This window comes from Netta rufina, assembly GCF_964035555.1.
Source record: "Netta rufina genome assembly, chromosome: 11".
NCBI lineage: Eukaryota > Metazoa > Chordata > Aves > Anseriformes > Anatidae > Netta > Netta rufina.
In genome coordinates this window covers 19,459,677-19,482,106 of record NC_140134.1, presented here as the reverse complement: position 1 = coordinate 19,482,106, position 22,430 = coordinate 19,459,677, and the positions used below count along the sequence as shown (strand labels likewise).

Genomic DNA, 22,430 nt, shown 5'->3' with positions numbered 1-22,430 from the left:
CAAGGAATATGCCCCTGACATCCTTTAATTAGCCAGGCAGTCAGGCAAAGTAAACCAAAAGGTCTCAACATGCATGTCTCTTTTGAAGATTCTTTCACCTGCTGTGCTTAGCAAGTGAGGCGTCTGAGTATCTCAGAGCAGAAGACGCACCAGAACAGTTACTGGAAAGGGTTCCTGGAAATAAATCTGCCTTATGAAAGAAGAGGTGCATCAGGTTCCTCTGTATGGTGTAATAAAACCCACCTCTCTCCCGTACAAGAAGAAAATTAAGGTATAAGTCAATTTCTCAACTCTTCTTCTAACTTGTAGGATGACCTTGTTTTAAAAAGCTCTGCATTAGTAACTAGAGAGCCGGAATGTCTGATAGCCCAGTCAGGCTGGGGAAAAGGGACAGAAGAACCTTCTGTAATTTCCTAAATTACAGGCAGGCTTAGAAGGTGGGGATCTCTTCTTGGAGAACATTCTGTTTTTCTAGCTCCAACACTTGAAAGCTAGAAGTGTGATGCAGCTGTAAAGGGAGGCCTAGATACCAGCATGTAAAGATGGAAGAGGTTTGAGGTAGATACAAGTGGCCCCAGACCAAAGTGATCTAAAAATCCTTCTTGATCTAAAGATCTAACTAGTAAGAAAATAATGCCTGCAAGTGGAATTTGCTGAATGGAAGCTGGCAATAGTTTATCAAGTAGATGAAAGCACTGCTACTGTTCTCAAATCTGTGCTTTATTTCCATGCTGTATTGGCCTAGCACCAACCTATGGAGCAAGCTGCAAGCCTGATAGTTTAAAAGCAAATTCAACAATATTATCACCAAGCCACAATCACTACTGCATTTACCAACCATATATAAACAAAACATTAAGCAAAACTTACAGTTCTCTGCCATTGCCTGACATTTTAAAGCCACCAAAAGGAGCCTGTGCATAGAGTGCATTGTAACAGTTGATCCTGTGATAAAAACATAAAAAGACAATTCAATACCAGGGAGAAGTAAGGTGATGACAACAGCAGCGTTACAAGAGGCTGAAATCCGTTACAGTTCCTTCAGTTGAGAAATCAGGTTTTAGCAATATCATCTTATTTTGCTACAGAAACAGAAGGCATTTGAGTAGTGCTCTGAGTTTGATTCATATCTCACTTCATAATCTCTAACGGCTAAGACATTCATGCTAGAGCTGGAATTTATGCTGCGTTCAGATTCATGCTTGAGGGTAGATGAAAGTCTGCCCCAGATTAATGAAGTGCATTCTGAAACAAACATGTTTACACAAAGTTGTCTAAACACTCAAAACCAGGCTCTACCACCCACTTCCAGGTATAGAAGAAGAGTTGGCCTCCATTAGACACTTGTGCCACAGGAAAAGAGAAGCACTAGCCCCATTTCTGTAGACAACGGGTAGGAGGAGCTCATGCAGATACCTCCTCAGCAATTTAGGGAGATGAAATGACTGAAGAGAGCCAGTTATGGCTTGGTGCTGTAGGACTGCACCTTCAGTACAGTACACAGATCCTTCAAAGCCCGACATCCCATTTTTATTTAAATATTTTTCAAAGAGGTGAATTCTTCTGGCACAAATTCTTGAAATCAGTCCTCTGTATGCATCAAGTTCAGAGACCAGATCAAATTCCTATCTTCAGTGGGGAAAAAATAATCAGGATTCCATCTTTAAAACTATACTAATATAAAATAAGAAGTGTTTTAAGCAAAATAGCTACTTATCTTTCTGACAGTGGTATGATGCCATCTACTGCCCGTAACGGTTTGTGCAAGACCCCAATTGATGCTACCTTAAGATCATAAGAGTTGCTCTTTTCTACATACATGATTTTGGAAGGCATCACATCTGGTGGAGCTTAGTACAACCCTTATATTTTCAGAGGTCTCCAGATGTAAAGAACTACAGTGACTGAATGAATAAATGCACCGTTTCATGCCAGACTGTCTGGTCCTCACCACTTTATTTTGATGAATGGATGTTGCTTAGGAGAATATCAAGAATTAAACAGACTACTAACACATCTGACCTCCAGCATTTATATGGGATTACAAATCATACAGCCCTCCCCACTCCCAGCAGACAAAAGCACAGCCCAAACTGCGATCTCACACTGCTTACCAGACAGTTCCTGACTGCAATGCAGAAGCCAACATTAACGCTCTGTCCAGATTCTTTGTGAACACCGCAGCCGTGAGTCCGTACTCAGTATTGTTTGCTCTTCTTATGACCTCTTCTATACTCTTGAACTTCATAATTGGCTGAACCGGCCCAAAAATCTGCACACAAATTAAACATTAGCATGGGAAAGTCTTTGCTACTTACGGTCGTTTTGACGTAATCAGAATCAGCAGCTCTGTTTGGATATTATATTTGAAGTCTTATATACTAGCTTTTCTAGAAGTCAGTGGTTGAGTCTCTTAAAAACTACTCACTGAACTGAATTTAAAGAAAGTATAGTGATGTGCTGCAGTGGTTAATAAATGCAAAGATCCAACAACTAGTGGATCATCTACAATAATCAAATAAGCAGTTAGATCTGGACAAGTTTCAGATGATTCATCCTTACTTCATTTACAATTCATTCTCTTTTTGGACTCAGAAGAAGTTGAATGCGCTTAAAAAGAAATTACTATATGTCAAGCATTGCAAGTTTTCTTCCTTGGCCTTAACTTCGCTTCTGCAAGTGCATGCAGTTAATTTGCCTGCAGAGCATTTACCACGGATATGTTTGACCACAGATTTGGCATCCCAGGTTGGCAGTATAGAAGCAGCCAGTGCACACAATACTTCCCAATTTCGGGGATAGAACCTCCCATCATGAACGCTACCGAAGGTGGGGCCTGCGTGGTCTTGCAATACAATAATCATTCCCCCACTGAAGGTGAGATAAAGTCTCACTTGTGCCCCATTGAGGGCTAGGCTAACCAAATTGCCTGGCTCTTTAGCCTATACAAGTGTTTCTATTTTTTCACGCTTTTGGAAGATGCAGGTATTTAACTGGAGCCTTGATCCTAGGAAAAAATAAAAATGTGCATTTGCAACAAAACCGTATATGAATGAAACTGGATAAACCTCATGAATCATGACTGGGGATTTGGAGTCAGTTCATTAAAAAAAAAAAAAAAAAAAGGCCTGTCATGGGATTTTCAACTTTTATCCCCCTCTATTTTTAGAATGCAACTCATGCCCAGACTGGCTGATATCTTTCCCAGGTTCCTTGGAGATTCTGCGGCAGATCTGAGACATCTAAATATTTTGTCGGGAATGAACAGTAAGCAGCCCCATAAAATGCACTAGGCTAAACTATAAAGAACAAGTGCCAGTTGGACTTCAGCAGCTACTTATTTTCCATTGGGAAACATGATGAAAAGTAGATTAACTATATTTCAAAGGAATATCACAGGATCTAATCACATGCAGCTTGTTCATTTCTTCTGTGTATGGATAATGGAAGCCAGAGTATTAGATCTGCATTTTGCTGGCTTTGACCATATTTCTTATTGGGAAAAAATGGTCAGCCTCAGGGGATTTTACTATGGGAAGAGAATTTGAGATTATTTCAGATGCTAACACTACTTGATTAATGTTCTTCAGTGGCAGCATAACAGGGCCATTTCTTCCCTGCTCACCAGCTTCAGGTCCCAGAGTTCTAGTTCCCTCTTTCTGCAATAAAGCAACTCCTTTTTACAAAGAAGCGGATCAAGAACACACATCATACTCTCCTCTATCACTTGGAATCAGCATGTACTGAAATCAGCTAAGCAATTTCAAGTTTACTCAGCAGGAGGTGCGTAAGAGCACATGGCACACACAGCCATCAGTCTGTACAGAGAAGGAGTGTGTAATTCTGTCTTCAGAAAACCTTCCAAACTACAGGGCAACATTGAATTGCTCCAGCCTGATGCTACTTCAGTTATTTTTACTGAGCTTTAAAATCTAGGATTCTGTCAGAAACCAGTCCATCATCACTATCCACAAACAGCATTCACAGCAGCTAAATCTAGATAAGGCGTTTGTTTTTATTTTCTGTTATACCAAGTTCTCTTGAAATGAGACCCAAAAGCCTTCGGGTAACGATACCTTCTAGATTTTTATGTGGGTTTGTTACTGTACAGGGAGCACACTCACAGGGCTACTTCACTTTTGGAAAAAAAAATAAAATGGGGGAAGCAGCAAGGCAGTAGAAATGGCTGGCAGGCAGGCACTCCATTAATTGCACAAAAGAATAAAATGCTGCTAAAATATTTTGTCAGCATTTTTGCCTGTGCTGCTCTCCTCCTCACATCATCTCCCCCCCATACCATTCTGGATTGAAGCTCACCTTGCAGACACTTCATCAGAAGAATATGGATTCCACAGTTTTTAGGACATCATAATAAGTAAAATATGTGAAATTTCTATTCTCCTTTCAAGTTTTCACTTCAAACCACGACCACACCTCTTTTCTACAGCTGCTTTTCCATTTACATCATGGGAATGTATCTAAAGGTTCGCGTGACTTGTACTGTACCTCTTCTTTGGCAATACGCATGTTGTCAGTGACCTCTGAAAACACAGTGGGTTTTATAAAGAGGCCTCTGTCTTCGATGGCAAGACCCCCACACTCCAGCTTTGCACCTTCTTTCTTCCCACTTTCTATCAGCTCCAGGATCTTATCAAACTGGTTTTGGTCAATCTGTCAGACAAAAAAGAAAGAAAACATCAGTGATTTACCATCGCTGTTCCAGAGACTGAGACCTGCTGCTGCCAGGTTGTATGTCCAGGGACATATTTGCAGGGCACCGTTAGAGCAGGAAAGTTTACACCTCATCTACGACAGCAAGTCAGGCAATAAGCACGATGAAAGACAGGAGATAGGCATAGCCCTGAGCCACAGAAAACACATATGATAGCTTAATCTAATCTAATACTTAATCTGATCTAATAGTTTGCTGCCACACGGAGGGAGTCTCTCCACTTTCTCTTCTGCAGCATCCCAAACACGCACTCCCATGGCTCACTTCACACCAGCTCTGGGACGTACCAATTGTCCCTCACAGCATCCTTCTGGACAAACTGTCCAGCTGTGAGATAAACAGGTTCACACTCCACTGGGTGATGAACAGGGTGAAGCCCAGAGCCCGCAGTGAACGGGGCTACATCTGGCTGGCAGCTGGTCACCTGGGTGACTTCAGAGCAACGACTGCACTGAAATCATATTTGCAAAAATGGAATCACCTTTTGAGGATCTCAGAGACTAGTAGCATCCCAGCATGTTTTGGTTTTCTGCACTGGCAGGAGACATCCCTCCATCAACACAGCAGGCTGTGTGCTGGGGAGAGGTGCAGAAGCCCAGTACTGACCAGTACTGGTCCTTCTTTTGTGCTCCACGTGCAGCATTGTGCTTCCAAACAAAGGAACGTGGCTGTTTGCACGATGCACAATTAAGCAATGAAACACCTCCTCGCAGCATGCTGCAGGTAGTCAAAGACTAATGGAGAACTTCAAACAAACAAACAAACAAAATCAACAAATCCATGGAGGTGAATTAAATAAAAGGCTCCACCACTGGCTCCTGGTTGCCTGGGAGGTGATTCTGAATGCCAGCTATCACCAAATGCTTGTGCTGGTTCAGTACCCCTCCCTAGACATCTGCTTTCATTTTGGCAGGGCCAGTTGCCAGTTGGGACTGTTTACACGGAGCGTTCCACGCTCGACTCCCCCAGATTACAGACTATATCCTGTCCCTTGTTAATCCTGGCCACACACAATCCAAGTTTTCATGCTTGCAGACAAATATCAAAGCTTCAGGAGGGTGTCCTTAGGGTACTTCTGGTACACAGCAAAACCAGAACAGCACATCTCCTGCCACACAGATGTGCATATCACATGTGCTGCGGACAGCTTGTACTAAGTGCTCGTGTTCTCTCATGTGTTATGATGCTACCCAAGAAAACACTTGATACATGCTACTGCACAAAGAAATGCGTGCCCTCGTGTAGGATACAGGGTGTCACATAAGTAAGCTTGGCAGGTGTCACGCATATTGTCTCTTTGCCTGGTTGCTTAGCTGCCAAATGTAAATAATTTGAAAATATCTGCAACTGCTTTCCATCCTGGCATGTCTGTGATCCAGACCAATCCAGTTCATCCACTTCACAACACAGAAAACAAAACAAGGATATTTATACAGCTGTAACTTGTTGCAAGGCAAACTACAGTTAGATGAAAAGACACTGGGGAAAGAAAACATTTGTAAAAATGACATGCAAGGGTGGAACTGTTTGTCATTGTAACCAGAGCTTGCAAGGCTTGTTTAAATTCTGTTCCCTACTCCACCATTATTTATGGTTTGACTATTGCCTTCTATTAAAAACACGCTAGTAGAGCAAATTCTATTTTTTGTCCATCTAATTCAAAAAAGAGGAAGGCTTTTAAAGATTGCTGTAATTCTGAGAACCCCCAAATCTTCGCGTCTTGCTTCATTTAAGTCAAGATTGCCAGAAGCAGTTTTTCCTTTTCCAAACCTAGCATTTGTAATCCTACAGAATAATCCCACAACTGTGTCCAACAGACTGACACACGCTCTTTCTACTCACATATTCTACTTTCAAACTTTAATCCTAACATCCACAAACAACTACGGTCTAAGGAAAATATTCACCGTCTCAAAATTCAAGCAGTGGGGTTTGGGCTGAATAACTTCTGGCTGGCAAGTACCACACAGCAGCTTTAGAGCTTATTTGATTCCTGTAAACCATCTTTTATAGTCCAGAAACCCCAGTACTTGGGGCTTTACAGCAAGAAAACCAGCCTAGTCTTGTTCTGATTTAATCCCTGTTCTTGTCCACCAGAACCTTAGTCTTACCTAACGCAGTCTGCTGTTCACAGCTTTGTAAATGCTCTGGTTAACCAGCCAGCCATCTGTGCAGATTTACTTTATTCTTTCCTATGATACAGCTCACAGGAATCCGAAGTTGAAAAATGCCCTTGGTCTGTTATTTGAGGTTGGCACTTTACTCAAACAGCCCTGATTACCCCTCAGGTCTCTTGTGGTGTCCTTTGAATTCCAGCCAGCCAACACAGTCAGACACATGTGAGCTTTGGAGAAGTCACATCAGAAGCATGCCTCACTTCTTCTATTTAAACTTAATACTGTTTAAATTTGACTTAATTTTGATCAGAGAAGCGCAGTTTATATCAGCATAACCCAATATTGCAGCTGACACAGTATTTTCCCTATACCCATACCACAAGCATCCATGCCAGTGCACGGTAACACATAGCAGGGAACTGATCTGACTAAAACGTTTCTTCCTCACCTCCAAAAAGGCTGGTTCAGACCTGAATCAGCCAGTTCCCCAATCTAGCTTATAAACGCGGTACACTATAGGAAGGAACAGCTGCAGACAGGCCCTATTTTCCAAGACTAGCTTACATCAAGTTCTCACAGAGCAGTACTGTCTGTCCCACTCCAGGAGGTCCCCTGCAGCTACCCAGAGCGCTGTGCTCAGCTTGGTTTCACACAGCACCAGCTCAGAGCTTGGGCTGCAGAGATCTCCTGTTTCACGCTTTCTGAGCTCTGTTTAAGTTCCTGGTCCTGTTGTCTGGCTAAAAGCACACGGAGCTGGTGAAGGAGAAAAAAGATGACGGGCTACAAACCCCAGAGCCTAAGGGCTGGCTCCAACTTCTTCACATTGCTGGCATCTAAGCCGGTGATCGTCTCAGAATGGGGGCTATACAGCAGCCTCTGTACAGGTTTTGTTCATCCTCTGACCCACAGGAGGAGAGTAAAAGCAATGACCCGAATCTGAGGCAACCAAGGCCCAAAGTGGAGAGATGAAGGGCAAGAGGAAGAGATTTTTTTCTCCTAGTGACTCTTCCCTTCTCCATCACTTCAGAAAAACCCCCCTCCTCACGGCGCAGCAGGTTACTTCAGGAACAGAGGAGAAATCTGGTCTGGAAACTACAGTTCAATGGTAGCTGGTGGGCAGGTGTGAATCTTTGCTACTTTGGAGGTATTTTAAGCCCTTGTGACACTACATCATTTCTCTCTTCTACCTGAATTTCTGCGTGTTGCATCTTACAATAGGCTCCAGAGAGAAAGCAAAAATAGGTGCAGAGGAAGTGGTTTGCACTGGGAGCCACATGAAAGCCTAGGGTTTAGCAGTTTCCTTCCACTTTCTCAACACTTTTCCATCCTGGGCTTGACAGCTGCATGCAGAGAACTTCAGGTATGTGTGTATTGGGTGCTCTCTCTCCTACCCACAGGCATAACAGGTAAGCAAGGACAGGGAAAGAGGACGTACAAGCTGTATTTACAACCTGGCCAGACTCTATTTGTACTTACTGTTACCCTTAATTATAGCTCTGTCTGCAATCTCCCTTAAATCACAGCAGCAATACCAGAGCGTGGTGCTCTGCCAGCCTGCCAAGTACTGAGGGCAAGGACGAGCTGAAAGCAGCAGCCCAGTCCTACATGTTCTGCCCAGTGCAGGGGGTTTCACCCTTTAAAACCCCACTACTACTTCCTATGATTTCAGGGGCTCTTCTCATGAAGTCAGTGGTCTCTGAGCAGCCAGATGAACATGGTCATCACAGGACTAATTATAAACGCAACTCGTCCACTGCTATCAAAAGCTGGGTAAGGCTTGGGATGATATTATATCAAACAACAAACAAAAAAGAAAAGCTGAGAGCTCTTAACAGAAGACAAGGGCAGACCCTGTGATAACTGGAGGGTCAGCTCATCTCTGCTGAAGCAAGTTCCAACATGGGATTATCTTCCTAAGAATGATGAGCAATTTGAAAGTCCATTCTAGGCCAGTTACAGGGAAAGATGCGGCACCAGCACGATCTGGGGACATACATCACTTTATTCCCCATACACGAGGACACTTAATTAAGTTTTTCCTTGCACAGATCACGTGTGAATGGACCTAGAGCTCCAGATAAGGGGAGGCAGATGTCCCATGGTCATTCCCTCACTGCGAGATCCCATATGGCATCAAGGAACAAAATCTCACAGTGCAATACTGAGAACAGGAGGCCAGGGCTATAGCTTTCTGGGATTCCCCCTTTATTTTTGGAAGCAAGCAGTGGCCCTGCAGAAGATCTGACTCAAGGATCATCTTCCTCCAGAGCTCTCGACTTCAGCTCGAACGGCTTTGAAAGGAAGAAATAAGACGAAGGCTCTGGAAGCTCTGACAAAACGGGTTGTGACATCAGCTTGGCATGGTTCTTCCTGCTAATTCAGCTGAAACCTCTCCAAAGGATCAGAAGCGGGGCAGAGGAGGAGAGGGAAAGTGGGGACTCAGGAGTCTCTGGGTTTTAACTACTTGTCATCACCAGCACAGCCAAGTAGCTGAATGGTCGTTTCTGCAGCTGCACCCATCTGTGCATCGCTGTTCCTCGCTGCAACATGCTTTGTATTACTGTACCAGGGAGGCAGCCCCTTCCATAAAGCTGGATAAGAAGTGAATTAAATACATTTGTGTTTAAAAAATTACAACATAACATTTCAACAGTTGTGATTGATTGGTATTTAAAATAGAGAGAAAAATAAAGCCATGATACATTACTCACCCTCTGGGCTTCTGCTGGGACCGTATTCACAAGGATAATATTTACACAAGGAAAATTAAACCAAAACGCAACCAATAACCAAACAACGACTGTTCTCAGGCACACAGTTACCTGGGGCCCTTGTTCAGTTCTGGCATCAAAGGGGTCTCCAACGAGTCGCTTCTTCGCGTACTCCACGCTGCGTTTGACAAACTCCGGATATATCTGCTCCTCCACAAACACGCGCGAGGCGGCCGTGCAGCACTGCCCTTGGTTGAAGAACACGCCTTGATGGGCACACTCCACTGCCAAGTCCACTGCACCACGGCCCAGGAGGAAAAAGCGTTACCACATGCATAGTTTCAGCCTTTCAGTGTTTCCAGACTTGTTTTTTCCTTTCTCTTTTGAAAGCCTTCTTAAAAAAATGCTGACAATAGCCCACACCCTCTGAAGACACTCACACGGCCTCGCACTGCCCTCAGACCAGCTCTCTTATTATTTCCACCCCCCTTCCTGCCTTTTGTCTGTGTCTAGTTGGCCACAGCCACAGACACTTTCTTCACAAGGACTCGTTGAGGGCAGCAAGTAGGTTTTCTCCGCTGTGGGAACTGAGATGTGGATCCCCAGATGCCACGTGTTGGTTCCTGAAGACTCATTTCAGTGGTGACTGCTCAGAAAGCAGCGTGCCCTTGTCTCGCACAACCAGCTCAGGCCAGCTCCTTGCAACACCCACTGTTAACAGATGGCACAAGTACCTCTGGCTTTCAACCTCCACAGGAGAGGGAAGGGTATTTTCCCAAGCCAAACATGATTTTCAAATCCCTTTGGTGGCCACAGCTTACCTGTATTTCCTACTGCTACAAAACCTTCCTGCCATGAATGCCTGTATGGGGGCTGCGTTTTAGGAAACTAGTTTCCCCACCATTCTGCTCAGGCTTTGCAGTACCACCAAAGAGAAGGCACCAAAATAGCAAAGACACACAAAAACAAGATTTATCTGCAACTACAGCCATCCCCGGGGAAGACAATAGGATAATGGTCTGCTCATTCATCATGGGAACACTCCCTGTGCTGGGGAAGAGCTCAAGGACAGCACAACATCCTCCTGCTCTTGAACAGGGGCTTCCTCTATCCTTTGGGGTGGAAGAAGGAGCAAACACCACCCTACTGATTGCCAAAGGACAGCAGAGGCACACAAAGAGCACCACACCTGGTGTATTACAGCAAACGAACACAGCAGCCCATACTTACAGTCAGCATCTGCACACACGATGCAGGGGTTTTTTCCTCCAAGCTCTAATGTCACCCTTTTGAGGTTGCTTTTAGAAGCAGCTTCCTTGATCAGTTTTCCGACCTGTAGCATTGAGACACAAACAGGACGTGGGCTGTTTCCCCTGAAAGTCCTCACAAAGTGCGTCAAGTGGGATGCTAACAAGAATAAAAGAGCCTAGCGGGTGGCTGAAACAGGTACAAGTCAGGGATAGCATTCTTAAATGCCTTGAATTTCCTACTGCTGCGATGGGCTGGGCTAAAAGCAGCCCCAGAATTAATGTCTGTGTTAGGCAGGTCTGAAATGCTGGGCAGTGTAGGAGAGCTACAGGGACTGCACTCTGAAGCTACCTGCCACCCAGAGCTGCAGAACAAGGCATTTCCCACCCACTGCAGTGGGTGGGCAACACTGGTACTCACTGGAGCTCCAAGGATTATGTTTTATTTAAAAAAAATGAGGAATTAAACTTCTTCAAGTAGAATTTGACAACACGGTGATAAAAACTGACTGTTCCTATCTGCTACCACTCCCAAAACAGAAAGCCAAAGAGAGATTTTGACATTTGGAGAAACCCACATCTTTCCCTTAGTTCAGGCTGAGCTGCTTCATGCATGAGTGGCTGAGATATGTCCCTTCCTAGGCCACACCTGATGATGGCAACAGATAAACTCTGGCCAGCTTTGCTGCAGCGCTCTCTGCACAGGAGCCTGCTCTGATGATCTGGCGGAATTTATCTGGCCACAGGGAAGGATTAACTCTACTTCCAGATTTTAATCCAAATAACGTCAAACTAAGGGTATTTCTCCTCTCCACCTCCCCCAGAAAAAAATGTTTTTTCCCGAATTCTGACTATGCTATTCCTTTTTTATACTGCTAACACCAAAACAGCAATTTATCTTCCCTTTTTGTGAGACAGAATTCCTCACAAGAAGGGCATAAATCAAATGTCAGTATCACTAAGTAATTTTATTAGAGACAGTCTGCATTAAAACACTGTGGGAGTTTCAATTGTGAAGGCAGGTTCATATTATTATCATTTTAAGTGTGACCTTATATTTGAATTTCTTCATTTTCTAACTGTTCTTTTTGTATCTTACCTTTGCATGTGGCAATTAACTTCCTTTCTGCCTAAAAATATTGTTGCCCTGCAGGGAAGCTGTGAGGAAGTAAAGCACGCAGCAGCTAGCTGGCAGTTCTAGCTCTGCATTTCTTGTGGCTCGCCTTTGTAACTCAAGCAGGACTCCTACACCTAGCAGTACAGACATCTCCAGTCACCCAGCAGCCCAGTCCCAGAGACAGAAGAAAAAGTGATGCATCATGCTGCAGAGGAACACAGCTTCACAAGAGGTAGTGCTACAGGCTAGCTGGCCAAAGAGGAGCAAGTTAACAGGCTGAGGGAAAGGAAGACATCTAGACAGGAAAACTCTCGTGGAGTTTGTGATCAGCATTTCCAGGCTGGCCCTGAGCCCAAACTGGGGCTTAAAAACTAAGTCAAAATGTATTTTGAATTAGCTTCACTTCCTGGCTCAGAAACAGTAGCATTATGCTGCAAATGCTGCAGAGGTGCAGCTGAACTCACAGATGGGTGGAGGGGGAAGAAAACACTTTAAATTACACATGCATTAGCGAAGAATCTGTCTCCCTTGGTGTTTCCTGCACACCCATGGATTAGGAAGACAAGCACAGCTTCTATAGGAGTTTTTTGCCTATGGGCTCCAGCAGCTGAGGTTTTCCTCCTCTCCTAATCCACTGGATACTCCTTTTTCATTAAAAACCCAAACAGATCCATGTGGGCTGGATGAGTCTAATAAGCTCTATTGTTTTGACATAGCCAGCATCTAATCCTGGCTAAAAGTTTCTGATCTAGGATTTGGAGACCAGCACGAATCTGAATAAGCTTCTAGATTACAGCAACTATCAAGAGAGTAAAACCTCACTGTGAACTTTTACTTTATTGTGTTCTTGTTTGTTCCCATGATCTCTGTACAGAAACGGAGGCTTAACACACCTTCTCCTTTGGGATAAGCTAAGCAGCCAGTATAAGTTCACAAAGCCACTAGATGGTACTGTTGTTAAATGCAACAGCTTTTGAGTGTTTCGTGAGTTACCTTTACTGACCAAGATATAATCTGAGGTAATTTGTCATAATTAAGCAATTCGATTACACTCTGAAATTATGAGGACAGGCATAAGAACGGATGAATTCAGCAAATGATTGACAGTAATACTGTTATTCAAGAAAATACAAGTGAGGAGCCTATATATCTGCCTCAGTTGTACCCACTGGTGTCAGCATTTCCATTCTTTGTATGCTGCCCCGTCTTCTGGGCGCACGTATAAGTTGCAAGGAAAAATCTAGAGCAGCAAGTGGAAAAACATTCATGTTTCTAAGCACGCTTTTGTCTGAGAATTTGCAGCACTTGTTACTGGAGACAAATTTATTTGCATGTCACAGCTGTGCTCAGTTCTAAGGACTAGGCCAAGCCATGCATTCTTTTCCCCCACATAGGCACGGAAGAGGATGGCTGGAGGTGCCTGATACTGTAGAGGCCTCGCTTCCATCTCTCTCCCAAGCAAGGCAGCTGTAGCTATTTACATGGGAAAAAAATGGATAGAAGGTGCTTTACTGTGCAGGTCTCAAGAGAAGCTCAAATGTTAATCCCATCCACATCAGCAGAGGAAGCTGTGGGCACAGGGCCATGTTTTTATTTAAGTCCTAGTTCCTCAGTGGTAACTAAAGCCAAGGAAGAATTGTTCGGGGCCCTGACTGACATGTTTTCCAGTTGCACACGTTTGCAGGGCAGGATTAGTGGGCAATCTTGCCCAGAAGCTCCATCAGGTCGATGACATGATGTTAAATCCCTGCCAGCCTCTCCTGTAGACTCTCCTACCTGGTTTCAGAACATCTGCTGCTTACAGTTCTTAAGAAATGTGCCCGTTTGGCAAAATCCAGTTTACAGAGGTGGGACTTCCACTAGAGCAAGAATCAGTAGCAAAAGCAGAGAGACCTGACCAAGACAAATCCCAAACACTTCTGAGAAATCCTGTCACATGGAACGTGATGGAAAATAGAGCTGGTAACACAGAAATTACAAATATTTCATTGGTGCTGTCGTAGGAGAGAATGCAAAGAGAAAAAGAAACAGCAGGTGTTTTATGAGAAATCCATCACCTACCTTTGTTGATCCAGTAAAAGCAATTTTATCAATACTGTGATGGGTAGAAATAGCAGCTCCAGCTGTGGGGCCGTAGCCTGGCACAATGTTCACCACACCTGGAGGAAAACCCACCTAAAACAGAGGTTAAACACAGCTTTGTAGAGAGGGATTTTGAGAACTCTGAAGGATATCTGCACTCCTGAGAGCTGCAGTTCAGTTTTCAGGAAGCTTGAATTTGTATCACTGTATTCTTAAGGATGATGAGAAACCTTAAAAAGAATCACAGTAACTCCTACAAAGCATTTCCCTTGCAAGCATTTCTACAGCATTTATAGGAAGGCTGTGCAAAACCCATCCACCTTTGTAGCCTCACACAAGATAAGTGAGCAAAATACCTTAGCACTTGAATAATCAACAGCATCACCTCATTTTACTAATCCCACTGAAATCAAGTTCAGGGCACCAACATACATTTCCCTATTAACATACAAAACACAGATACGCAAAAAAAACCCACATCTTTAATGTGCCTAGTGCATGATAAAGTAATTCAAGGTGCATGCAGCACTTAAAAACTGCAAGTTGCAGGGAAGGAGCCCATACTAGATACATTCCTGTTTTCCAGGCTCTCCAGTAACATAGCTGCGTGCTACCAGCTGGAGTAGATGTGGGTGAAAATAACAGCCATGCTTAGGAAATGCCAAGATTCAATACAAATTCTTGGAGGAGTCCCAGTTTAAAATCAAAAGAGAGCAAGTCTTTTGGCCAAACTTGGCCCTCAGCTACTGCCGTGCAGCTGGAGCCAAGGGGTAACTGCATGAAAGTTTGTTTTGAACAAAGGTTGACATTTGTGGTTCTTCAGAGGCTAGAGGGATTAAGAAGTCAGTAAAATCTCACTAGATGATGGGGGCTAATAAAACAGGAATACAAGAGCAGATGGTAATAGACTTATGCCAGTTTCCACCACATTTACAACCTAGATTAGCCAAGTAGTCATTCTGCCAAAAGAGACAAATGGCAAAACTTTAGATGAAATTCTAGTGCAAGAAAAAGTGTGGAACTTATTGGTCTGTTTTTTTACTTCCTGAAATAAGAGTTTCAAGGATTATGTTCTTCTAGGCTAGCCCTTCCCTACTACTGACAGGCTGTTTTCCCTGAATTTACTAACAATGGAATTGCAAGATATTAAACGTCCAATTCATTTCACGTGGCTTTTTAATAAAAGAATCTCAATTTATGCAGCTGCTCCTTTCTAATATGGAAACAAAATGGAAAAAAATGCTTATGTGCTACCTTGGAAAAATTACTTTCGTAATATATATATATATTTTTTTAATAAATTAGACGGGCAGTCTGATTCTCCTATGGATGCACCAATGATAAATAAGAATTTGATAGAGCTTGCATCTTGGCTAATGAGTTTTCAGGAAAATGTTGCATGTCAAACCGTGCAAATAATGGTGTTTGGAGTCAGCAGCAAAGCCACAAAGAAGCAAAAAAAAAAAAATGTTTCAGGTCACCCTGAGGTAGATTTTTTTCCGTTTTTCAGCAAAAATAAAAGCCAAAATATTTTGGTTGGCCCAAAATTATTTCATTCAATGCAACATAGTTTTGCTTCTTTATTAACATCTTCTGCATCCTATCAAGAATTAAAAATGAAAAAGTTGAACTTATTGTTCTGAAAACCTGCAAGGAATTTAGCTAATTTTGGGTGGAGAAAGGGACATCTTCAAATAAAATTATTCTGCTCTAATTAAATTTCTGCCTTGAAGTGTAAACTAGCTGCAAGAAACAGACAGCTTGAATTTTCAGCTCAAAAAATTAATTGCACCAGAATGGAATGGTTCTTCTGGGGAAATGCTGTACCTGCATTTGGGGAGCTGTATGCCAGAGTGAAAAGATCACTGGTGTGGCAGGTCATGATAAATGCACCCTATGGTCACTCACCTTGTGTAATCTTATTAAGTCAATTAGCTGTAGCAGGTACTTAAGTGGTAGTATTTTTGCATTGCCTTTCCAGGCAGAGAAGCCCTAGGTGTCAATTTATTAGCACGCCCTTCTGCTTTCTCCCAGGCTAAGCCAAGAACAGATAGAATCATCCTCATTAGACTGAGCCTAACAAACAGACTTTTCCAGTTGAGAGGCAAAAGCATACCTCCAAAACCTTTAGTTTTTGCTCACAATTAGTCACATAATTACATATAAGAGGCTGACATTTTACTAACCAGTCCTGAAAGGTACTGTGCACCTCCCACCACCTCCATACGATGAATACCTGAGGATACCTCAGATCCCTACTGACAAGACCTAAAACAACATTTTGAACTCTCAGCCTACAATCTTCCCTCTGTGTCAGTATAGGAGTTGGCTTTAAAGGCCAGATGTAGCTAAATTGTTCTATAAGCCACATAAATATGAAGAATTGTTTCACATGGCACTCACTCTGTCTTAACTGAGTTATCCCACTTAAAAACGCTATGAACACAACACTTATCTATCACACTCATTGCCTAATAAAACTGAGCTGCAGTCTTTCCCTCATTTGGGAAAAGGGAAGACAGAACAGAGGAATAAAAGCACCAATTCAAATTACAATCTTACTTATGATCTTAGAAGAACAGTACGTAGACGGGCTGTTCAGATTGCCTTACCTCCTTAATCAGCGAGCCGATGTACAGCGATGTCAGAGGCGTTTGTTCAGCTGGTTTAATAACCAAAGTGTTTCCACAGCACAGTGCTGGTGCCATCTTCCACACAAGCATCAGCAATGGGAAGTTCCACTGCAAGAGCACAAGAGGACAGTTGGATGAGGCACCTACTCACTTCCACGCAGCATTTTCCCCACCTCCAGGCAGCTCACAGAGAAACCAGCAACTGGGACTATAGGAACGTAGAAAAGTGCTTACAATGCTCTGTTTGCATGGACTACAGAGTGCATCCTCTTTGACTCCCCCTGAGATCCCAAATATTGTTGGCAACGCTCAAGTTAATCCTTGAAGTTGACCAAACCTTTGCACTATGTGCCCTCATTCCTTACAGGAGTCTGATCACACTCTGTGTAGGGTTTTGACTGTTCACAGAAACCATGCTGGAGGCAGCATTCTGATGCATCGTTTTTGTACAGCATCCTTATGGGGAGAAACTGCTCAATGAAAGAAACTCATTTTTTCTGTGTCAGGTGTTGTCTGAATAGTTAGGAGTTACACAATATCATTAATTTCCAGTTTATAACCAGGAAACCAGTGGGTGTTCAGTCATGGAAATCCAGGGCAGCTCTTATTCTCCCTTCAAATTGTAAATAAATTGCTCCTTTCCAATTAGTTTTCTTTTTTGGAGTTAGGAACCAGTCCCCATCAGTTTCCTCTGTGCTAATCTCTTTCATGTTCATGGGTATTTGTAGATCTTGGAACCTAAGCAAGAAGTGGAAAATCTAGCTCACGCTGAATCTCAGGAAAGGTCATTTGGCAGCAGAAAGGATTTCTTCATTAAAAATAATTAATGCTGCTTTAGGGATGATGGAAGCAGGCCAACAGTAAGGGGACTTCTTGTCAAGCCTCAAGCCACAGGCCGTCAGCTATCAACAAAGATGCCAAATATGTTAGGAATCCACAAATTCACACTTGCAAATAAATTAGCAGTGTAGCTTTTAAGAGATGAGTTCTGTTCTGACCCAGCAGCCCTGAGACAAAGTGGAATTCAGTCTAACGTGCTATTCTTCAGCTCATCTCTCCCTCTTTCCCAGGCCTGTTTCATTTCAGTGATCTTCTCCAAAGGCCAAATCCCACAATTTTTCCCATTTGACTTTTTCTCCTAAGCCTTTTTGAAGGTCTTAATTACACCTTCACTACTTTTCTACACTTTCAGAGTATGACATAACTCTACCAGGATCTTTCTGTTGCAGAATGGCTGGTGAAAGTAAATTAGAAAAGGTCATCAGGGCTGCCTGATGACATCACCTTGGGATAAAGTTCAGGCATACGCTGCACTTTCTAAGAACTTCCCTTGCTAAGAAAGTTGGTTTAAATAAAGTCAAGCCACATGAGGACTGTTAACTGGTCTAGGGAGACATGCGGAATAGTGGCAGAATCCCTTGATATCAAGGAGGAATACACACATCCACTGACTGTTCGTGTTAGAGATCAAACTGGAAAGAAAATAATTGAGAGGAGTTCTCTAAGTAAACTGGAAGCAGATGTGGTTCTGTTGACCCCAATCGTCCTTTTTGCAAACACTGTTGAACTTGAGACAAATTTGGTCTTTCTGTTATATTTATTGCTGATATAAGGTCGACCTGAAACAGTAAGAGTCCCACGATTTCCCCTTACAGTGGCCCTCCCAAACATCCTATATGCAGCCTTTTGAAGTCATCGTTTCTGAAAGCACTGCCAAGTGCCAAAGGTAGCTGAAGGATGACAGGGAGATACCTTTTAACTGATGATAGTTAATCTCACAACACTGACGATCATCAGCGAGGAATCTGATGTTTTGATCTTATGTCACAAATTCTAGCTACTTACGAGCAGTCACATTGCTTGTTCACCCAGGAAGGCTGTGCAGAAGTCACAAAGCCAAATGTCTGATAATTAGTACCAACCACCTCCCAGTTTGCCTCACCCTCACAGGGCTAAGCAGACCGTACCACTTTATCACCAGGGATACAAGCTCAGTCCAGCTGAAGAAAAAGGCAAAATTTATCCAGATGTCTTTGGGAACCGGTCCAGACCTGGTATTCCCAGGGTCCAGAAAATCCCCAACCCCACATGTATCTCATTCAGCCTCTCCTATAACCTTATCCCAAGGGTCAAAATCTTCCATGGACTCTACTGATCTAAGTATCCAAAGAATCTTGGCACGCCACCATTTGCCTCACAGCCTGTAGGATACCATGTTCAAAGCATTTTACAACCATACAGGAACAAACTATGTCTCCCATGTAGCTGTAAAAGCCTTTCTAGCTGGCTGTTTAAACAGAGCGAGCAACACACACTAAAACTGGAGGCATTCCAAGAGCTAGCCACACTGTCCCCTCAGCAGAGAATGAGACCTCAAAGAAAAAAGAGAACTGTATCCAGTGAGATTTAATCGCAGGAAGCTCAGAGAACTGCCAGGGGTTATTAATAATGGATATGATTTAAAACTCAAAACTATGCATCAGCTCTAGGCAGCGAGAAGCTAGCACATGTAATGACAAGATGGTTGTCCTAGCAGTGGAAGTCAGAGAGCTCTGACTGGTCTCTGGTGACTGCTGTCAGCCTTTGAGAGGAACAGAGCATCTGATTAGGAGACCCACCCTTCCATTGCAGAGGACTTTGCACTGCCAAGAGCAATTGGCATGGGGGTAAAACAAGAAACTACATCAGGCAACTGAAATGGGAGTTCCCTGCAGAACAGCTGTACTTAACTAGGAAGCAAATGGCTGCAGCAGAAGATGGGAAGCGCGCATGCACTGCTTCCATTTCCCAGAGAGATTCCGGGCACCATCACTGTTTCTTACCGGGGTTATAGCTCCACAAACACCCATTGGTTCATGCCTGGTGAAACAGACAAAGTTCTCATCTGCAAAACAGAAGAACAAAGGGGAAAAAAAACAACAGTCAACATCCTTGCTTCTAGAGAAACAGTGTAAGATGAGTGCTCACAGGAAGGTTGGGGACAGAACCAAAACCACATTAGACAAACAAGCCTATATCTGTTCATCTTCACTCAAGCCTCTGGGATACCCCAGATGGATGAAGACCTGTTTGAGAATTGGTCTTATGTTAGCTCAAAAGCCAGACACTGCTCGCATGCACAGTGGAGCCTTTTAAAACCAGTGGGTCAATTCCTTCTGCAGATTCCCTGTGTTGAGGCTTAGAGGAGAACAACTCCTTACTGCACTGAAGAACAAGCCCAAATATCATTCAAATTGTATCTCATGAAAGAAGCAAAGCACTCGTCTCCCTGAGTGGGAAAGTTCTCAAACCTATTTTGCACAGAAATCACATTCATTGTTAAGAGGAATTGCATTTCTGGTAAGAAATCACAATTAAAAAAAAAAAAAAGAAGAAACTCTAGGAGTAAACTAATACCATTCATCTTAAAATACTACACTTTCCAAAAGGAAGTAGAAAGGACAGTGAGAAGGACATCTTCCTTACACATTCTTTTTTTTGCATAAAGTCTAGTTTCACTAGGAAGATCTGACAGAAAATGTGAATGTGAATTATAGTTCTTGAAAGCGATCTCCAATCAGAACCAATGACCAATATCCAGAACGCAAAGCTTCACATTTCTCTGGACGAGGGTGACAGATCTCAGTTTGTATGACTGCCATCACTGACTTTAGACCCTTTGCTGACTGCACAGGCTGAACTAGTTTGGCCCTTCACAGCTCTTCCTCTGGAGACTAATTTTTGTGTGCAGTGCCCATCCTTTTCCTTCATACACCCTTGAGGAACACCAGCATGCAGGAACAAAACAAGCTGATTTTGAAAATACGCTAAATAGTCTAAGTGTCAAATGCAGAAAGGTTTCTCTGTTAAAAAACAAAACAAAAAGACAACAACTGAAGAGCCCATCCATTATTTTCCAAAGACCCTTCCAGGCATTCACTGTTCTGGGAGTTTAAAATCTCAAAACATGCCTACTTAAAACGCACCCTAAGATAGAAAGGCAACACCTTCCTTTGCAGGTTTTCAGAAGCAAATCTTTTCATGCATCTCCCTCCCAATCTGCCCCATGAAGCCTGATCCCTCCCCAGCTCTGACACTGGGTCTGAAGGAACTTACCCACTGGGATAGTTCTACCCTGGATTTTATCAGCCCATCCAGCATAATATCGAAGTGTCTTTATACAACCTTCCAGGTCGATGAAATAAGCCTGCAGAAAAGGTTTTCCTGTGTCCATTGTTTCCAGAGTCTGAAAAAAATAAATTAAATGTACCATCAGACGCTTCTATATTTTTTCTTTATAAAAAAGCTTTCAGAAAAACTCTCAATTCTCTTTTGTCCTGTGCCACAGACATGGAGTTTCCTTCCCTCGCCTTGTATTTAAGGAACAATCTGGTTAATATAAGGTAGAACGGAGACAACTAGACCCAATAACCCTGATAGATGCACAAGCTGCTTTGCTCAGGGATTGCAATAAAGGCGCATCTTCTGGAAGACCCCAGAAGGCAGCTGTGGGTGGGATTCAGGCTGTGGTCTGGGCACCACTCAGCAGTTACGCAAGTGTCACAGCTTCGCTGTATCTGACCCTCTTGACACAGATGTTCTGGATTCCAGATGGTGTCACTGAAATCAGTCTGACCCATTTTCCTTTTATTTGGAAATCTATTTTTTTCCTGCTCGTGGTCCTAAAAGCAACCTTTGAAAAGCCTCTTTTATCCACAGGATGATAGAAAACACATTTTGTAGAGATCTAGTAAAGTAACCTTCAGGCTCAGAACTGTGCTTAAGTGCAAGGGAGAAGTTACTTCGCTGAAGTTGCGCTGACGTTGAGCAGCTCTAAATGAAACCCAGTCTCAGCCCACGTCCTTCTCGTTGTTCTGGACATTAGCTGAGTGAAGGCTTTGTTCCCTACTCAGGTCATTAAATGGCACGTTGGTGGAAGTGGCCAGCACATCCATAAAGGAAGCACTATCCCTTGGTAGATTGAAACATCTTTGTTTATAAATGAAGTCATCCCCTGTCATCTTCCACAGGCATTAGGGCCCAAACAGCACTCAAACAGACGTTCCCCTTGGAATGGCTAGGATTGTTATCCACTGCGAACGTCTGCTAAAAGGACTGATTTTTATAAGTCATTGCTTAGCATGCAGCCAAGGCAGCTAGGGCTGGTTTTCTGCAGTGAGAATAACAATGCCAAACAAGCCCTCCCAGATCAGAAGGACAGCAGAAAGCTTGAAATAAGTGTCCTGGTTTATGGAAAAAGGAGGCTTCTTTGAAGTCGCATCAAAAAACGAGCAGAAAATGAACAGGGTGTATTCATGCACACATATACAGACACGCATTTCCTTTTATTTGCTGGCCAGAACTGCCTTCAGACCTGGAGCTTTTGCTTCTGTCCTGCTGAAACTGGAGACTGCCATGTGGTTCAGAGACAATGTGCTGGGGGAAAGAGGCTCAGCTCATGCAAGTACAGACTTGGGACAACAGCTCAGGAAGTTTTGCATAGAAGAGCACTGAATATGACGAGTGCCATAGTCCCCAAGATGAGCACAATGAAAGTACTGCATTGAACAGGTGACGTATGGACAGACATCAGCTCAAAGCTGAGAGATAAAAAGATCTGTGGGCACTATTTGAAAAATATACACGTCCCATACAGCCTAAAGGCCTCTGCCAACCACAGCATATTTTAATTCAGGTCCTACTCTCCTTATTCTGCACGAGAAGGATTCCTGGAGGACAGGATGAGGAACCATTAGCAATAGTTCTTCAGCGCAGAAGTCCAAGTTAACGCAGCTTCACAGCTATAAAGAGA

At 43.2% G+C, this 22,430-nt stretch overlaps 1 protein-coding gene across 1 annotated transcript in view; it reads right to left on the bottom strand.

The window, feature by feature from the left end:
* Window positions 1–22,430, bottom strand: part of ALDH1A3 (aldehyde dehydrogenase 1 family member A3) — a 35,325-nt gene that overhangs the window by 3,008 nt on the left and 9,887 nt on the right. Inside the window, exons 4-12 of the mRNA XM_084293228.1 lie at window positions 20,735–20,864; window positions 19,462–19,523; window positions 16,619–16,747; window positions 13,986–14,099; window positions 10,791–10,893; window positions 9,672–9,856; window positions 4,507–4,671; window positions 2,115–2,272; window positions 871–945 (exon numbers count right to left, since the gene is read on the bottom strand). Of these exons, the coding sequence (XP_084149354.1) occupies window positions 871–945; window positions 2,115–2,272; window positions 4,507–4,671; window positions 9,672–9,856; window positions 10,791–10,893; window positions 13,986–14,099; window positions 16,619–16,747; window positions 19,462–19,523; window positions 20,735–20,864 (1,121 nt within the window). The remainder of the gene's footprint in view (window positions 1–870; window positions 946–2,114; window positions 2,273–4,506; window positions 4,672–9,671; window positions 9,857–10,790; window positions 10,894–13,985; window positions 14,100–16,618; window positions 16,748–19,461; window positions 19,524–20,734; window positions 20,865–22,430) is intronic.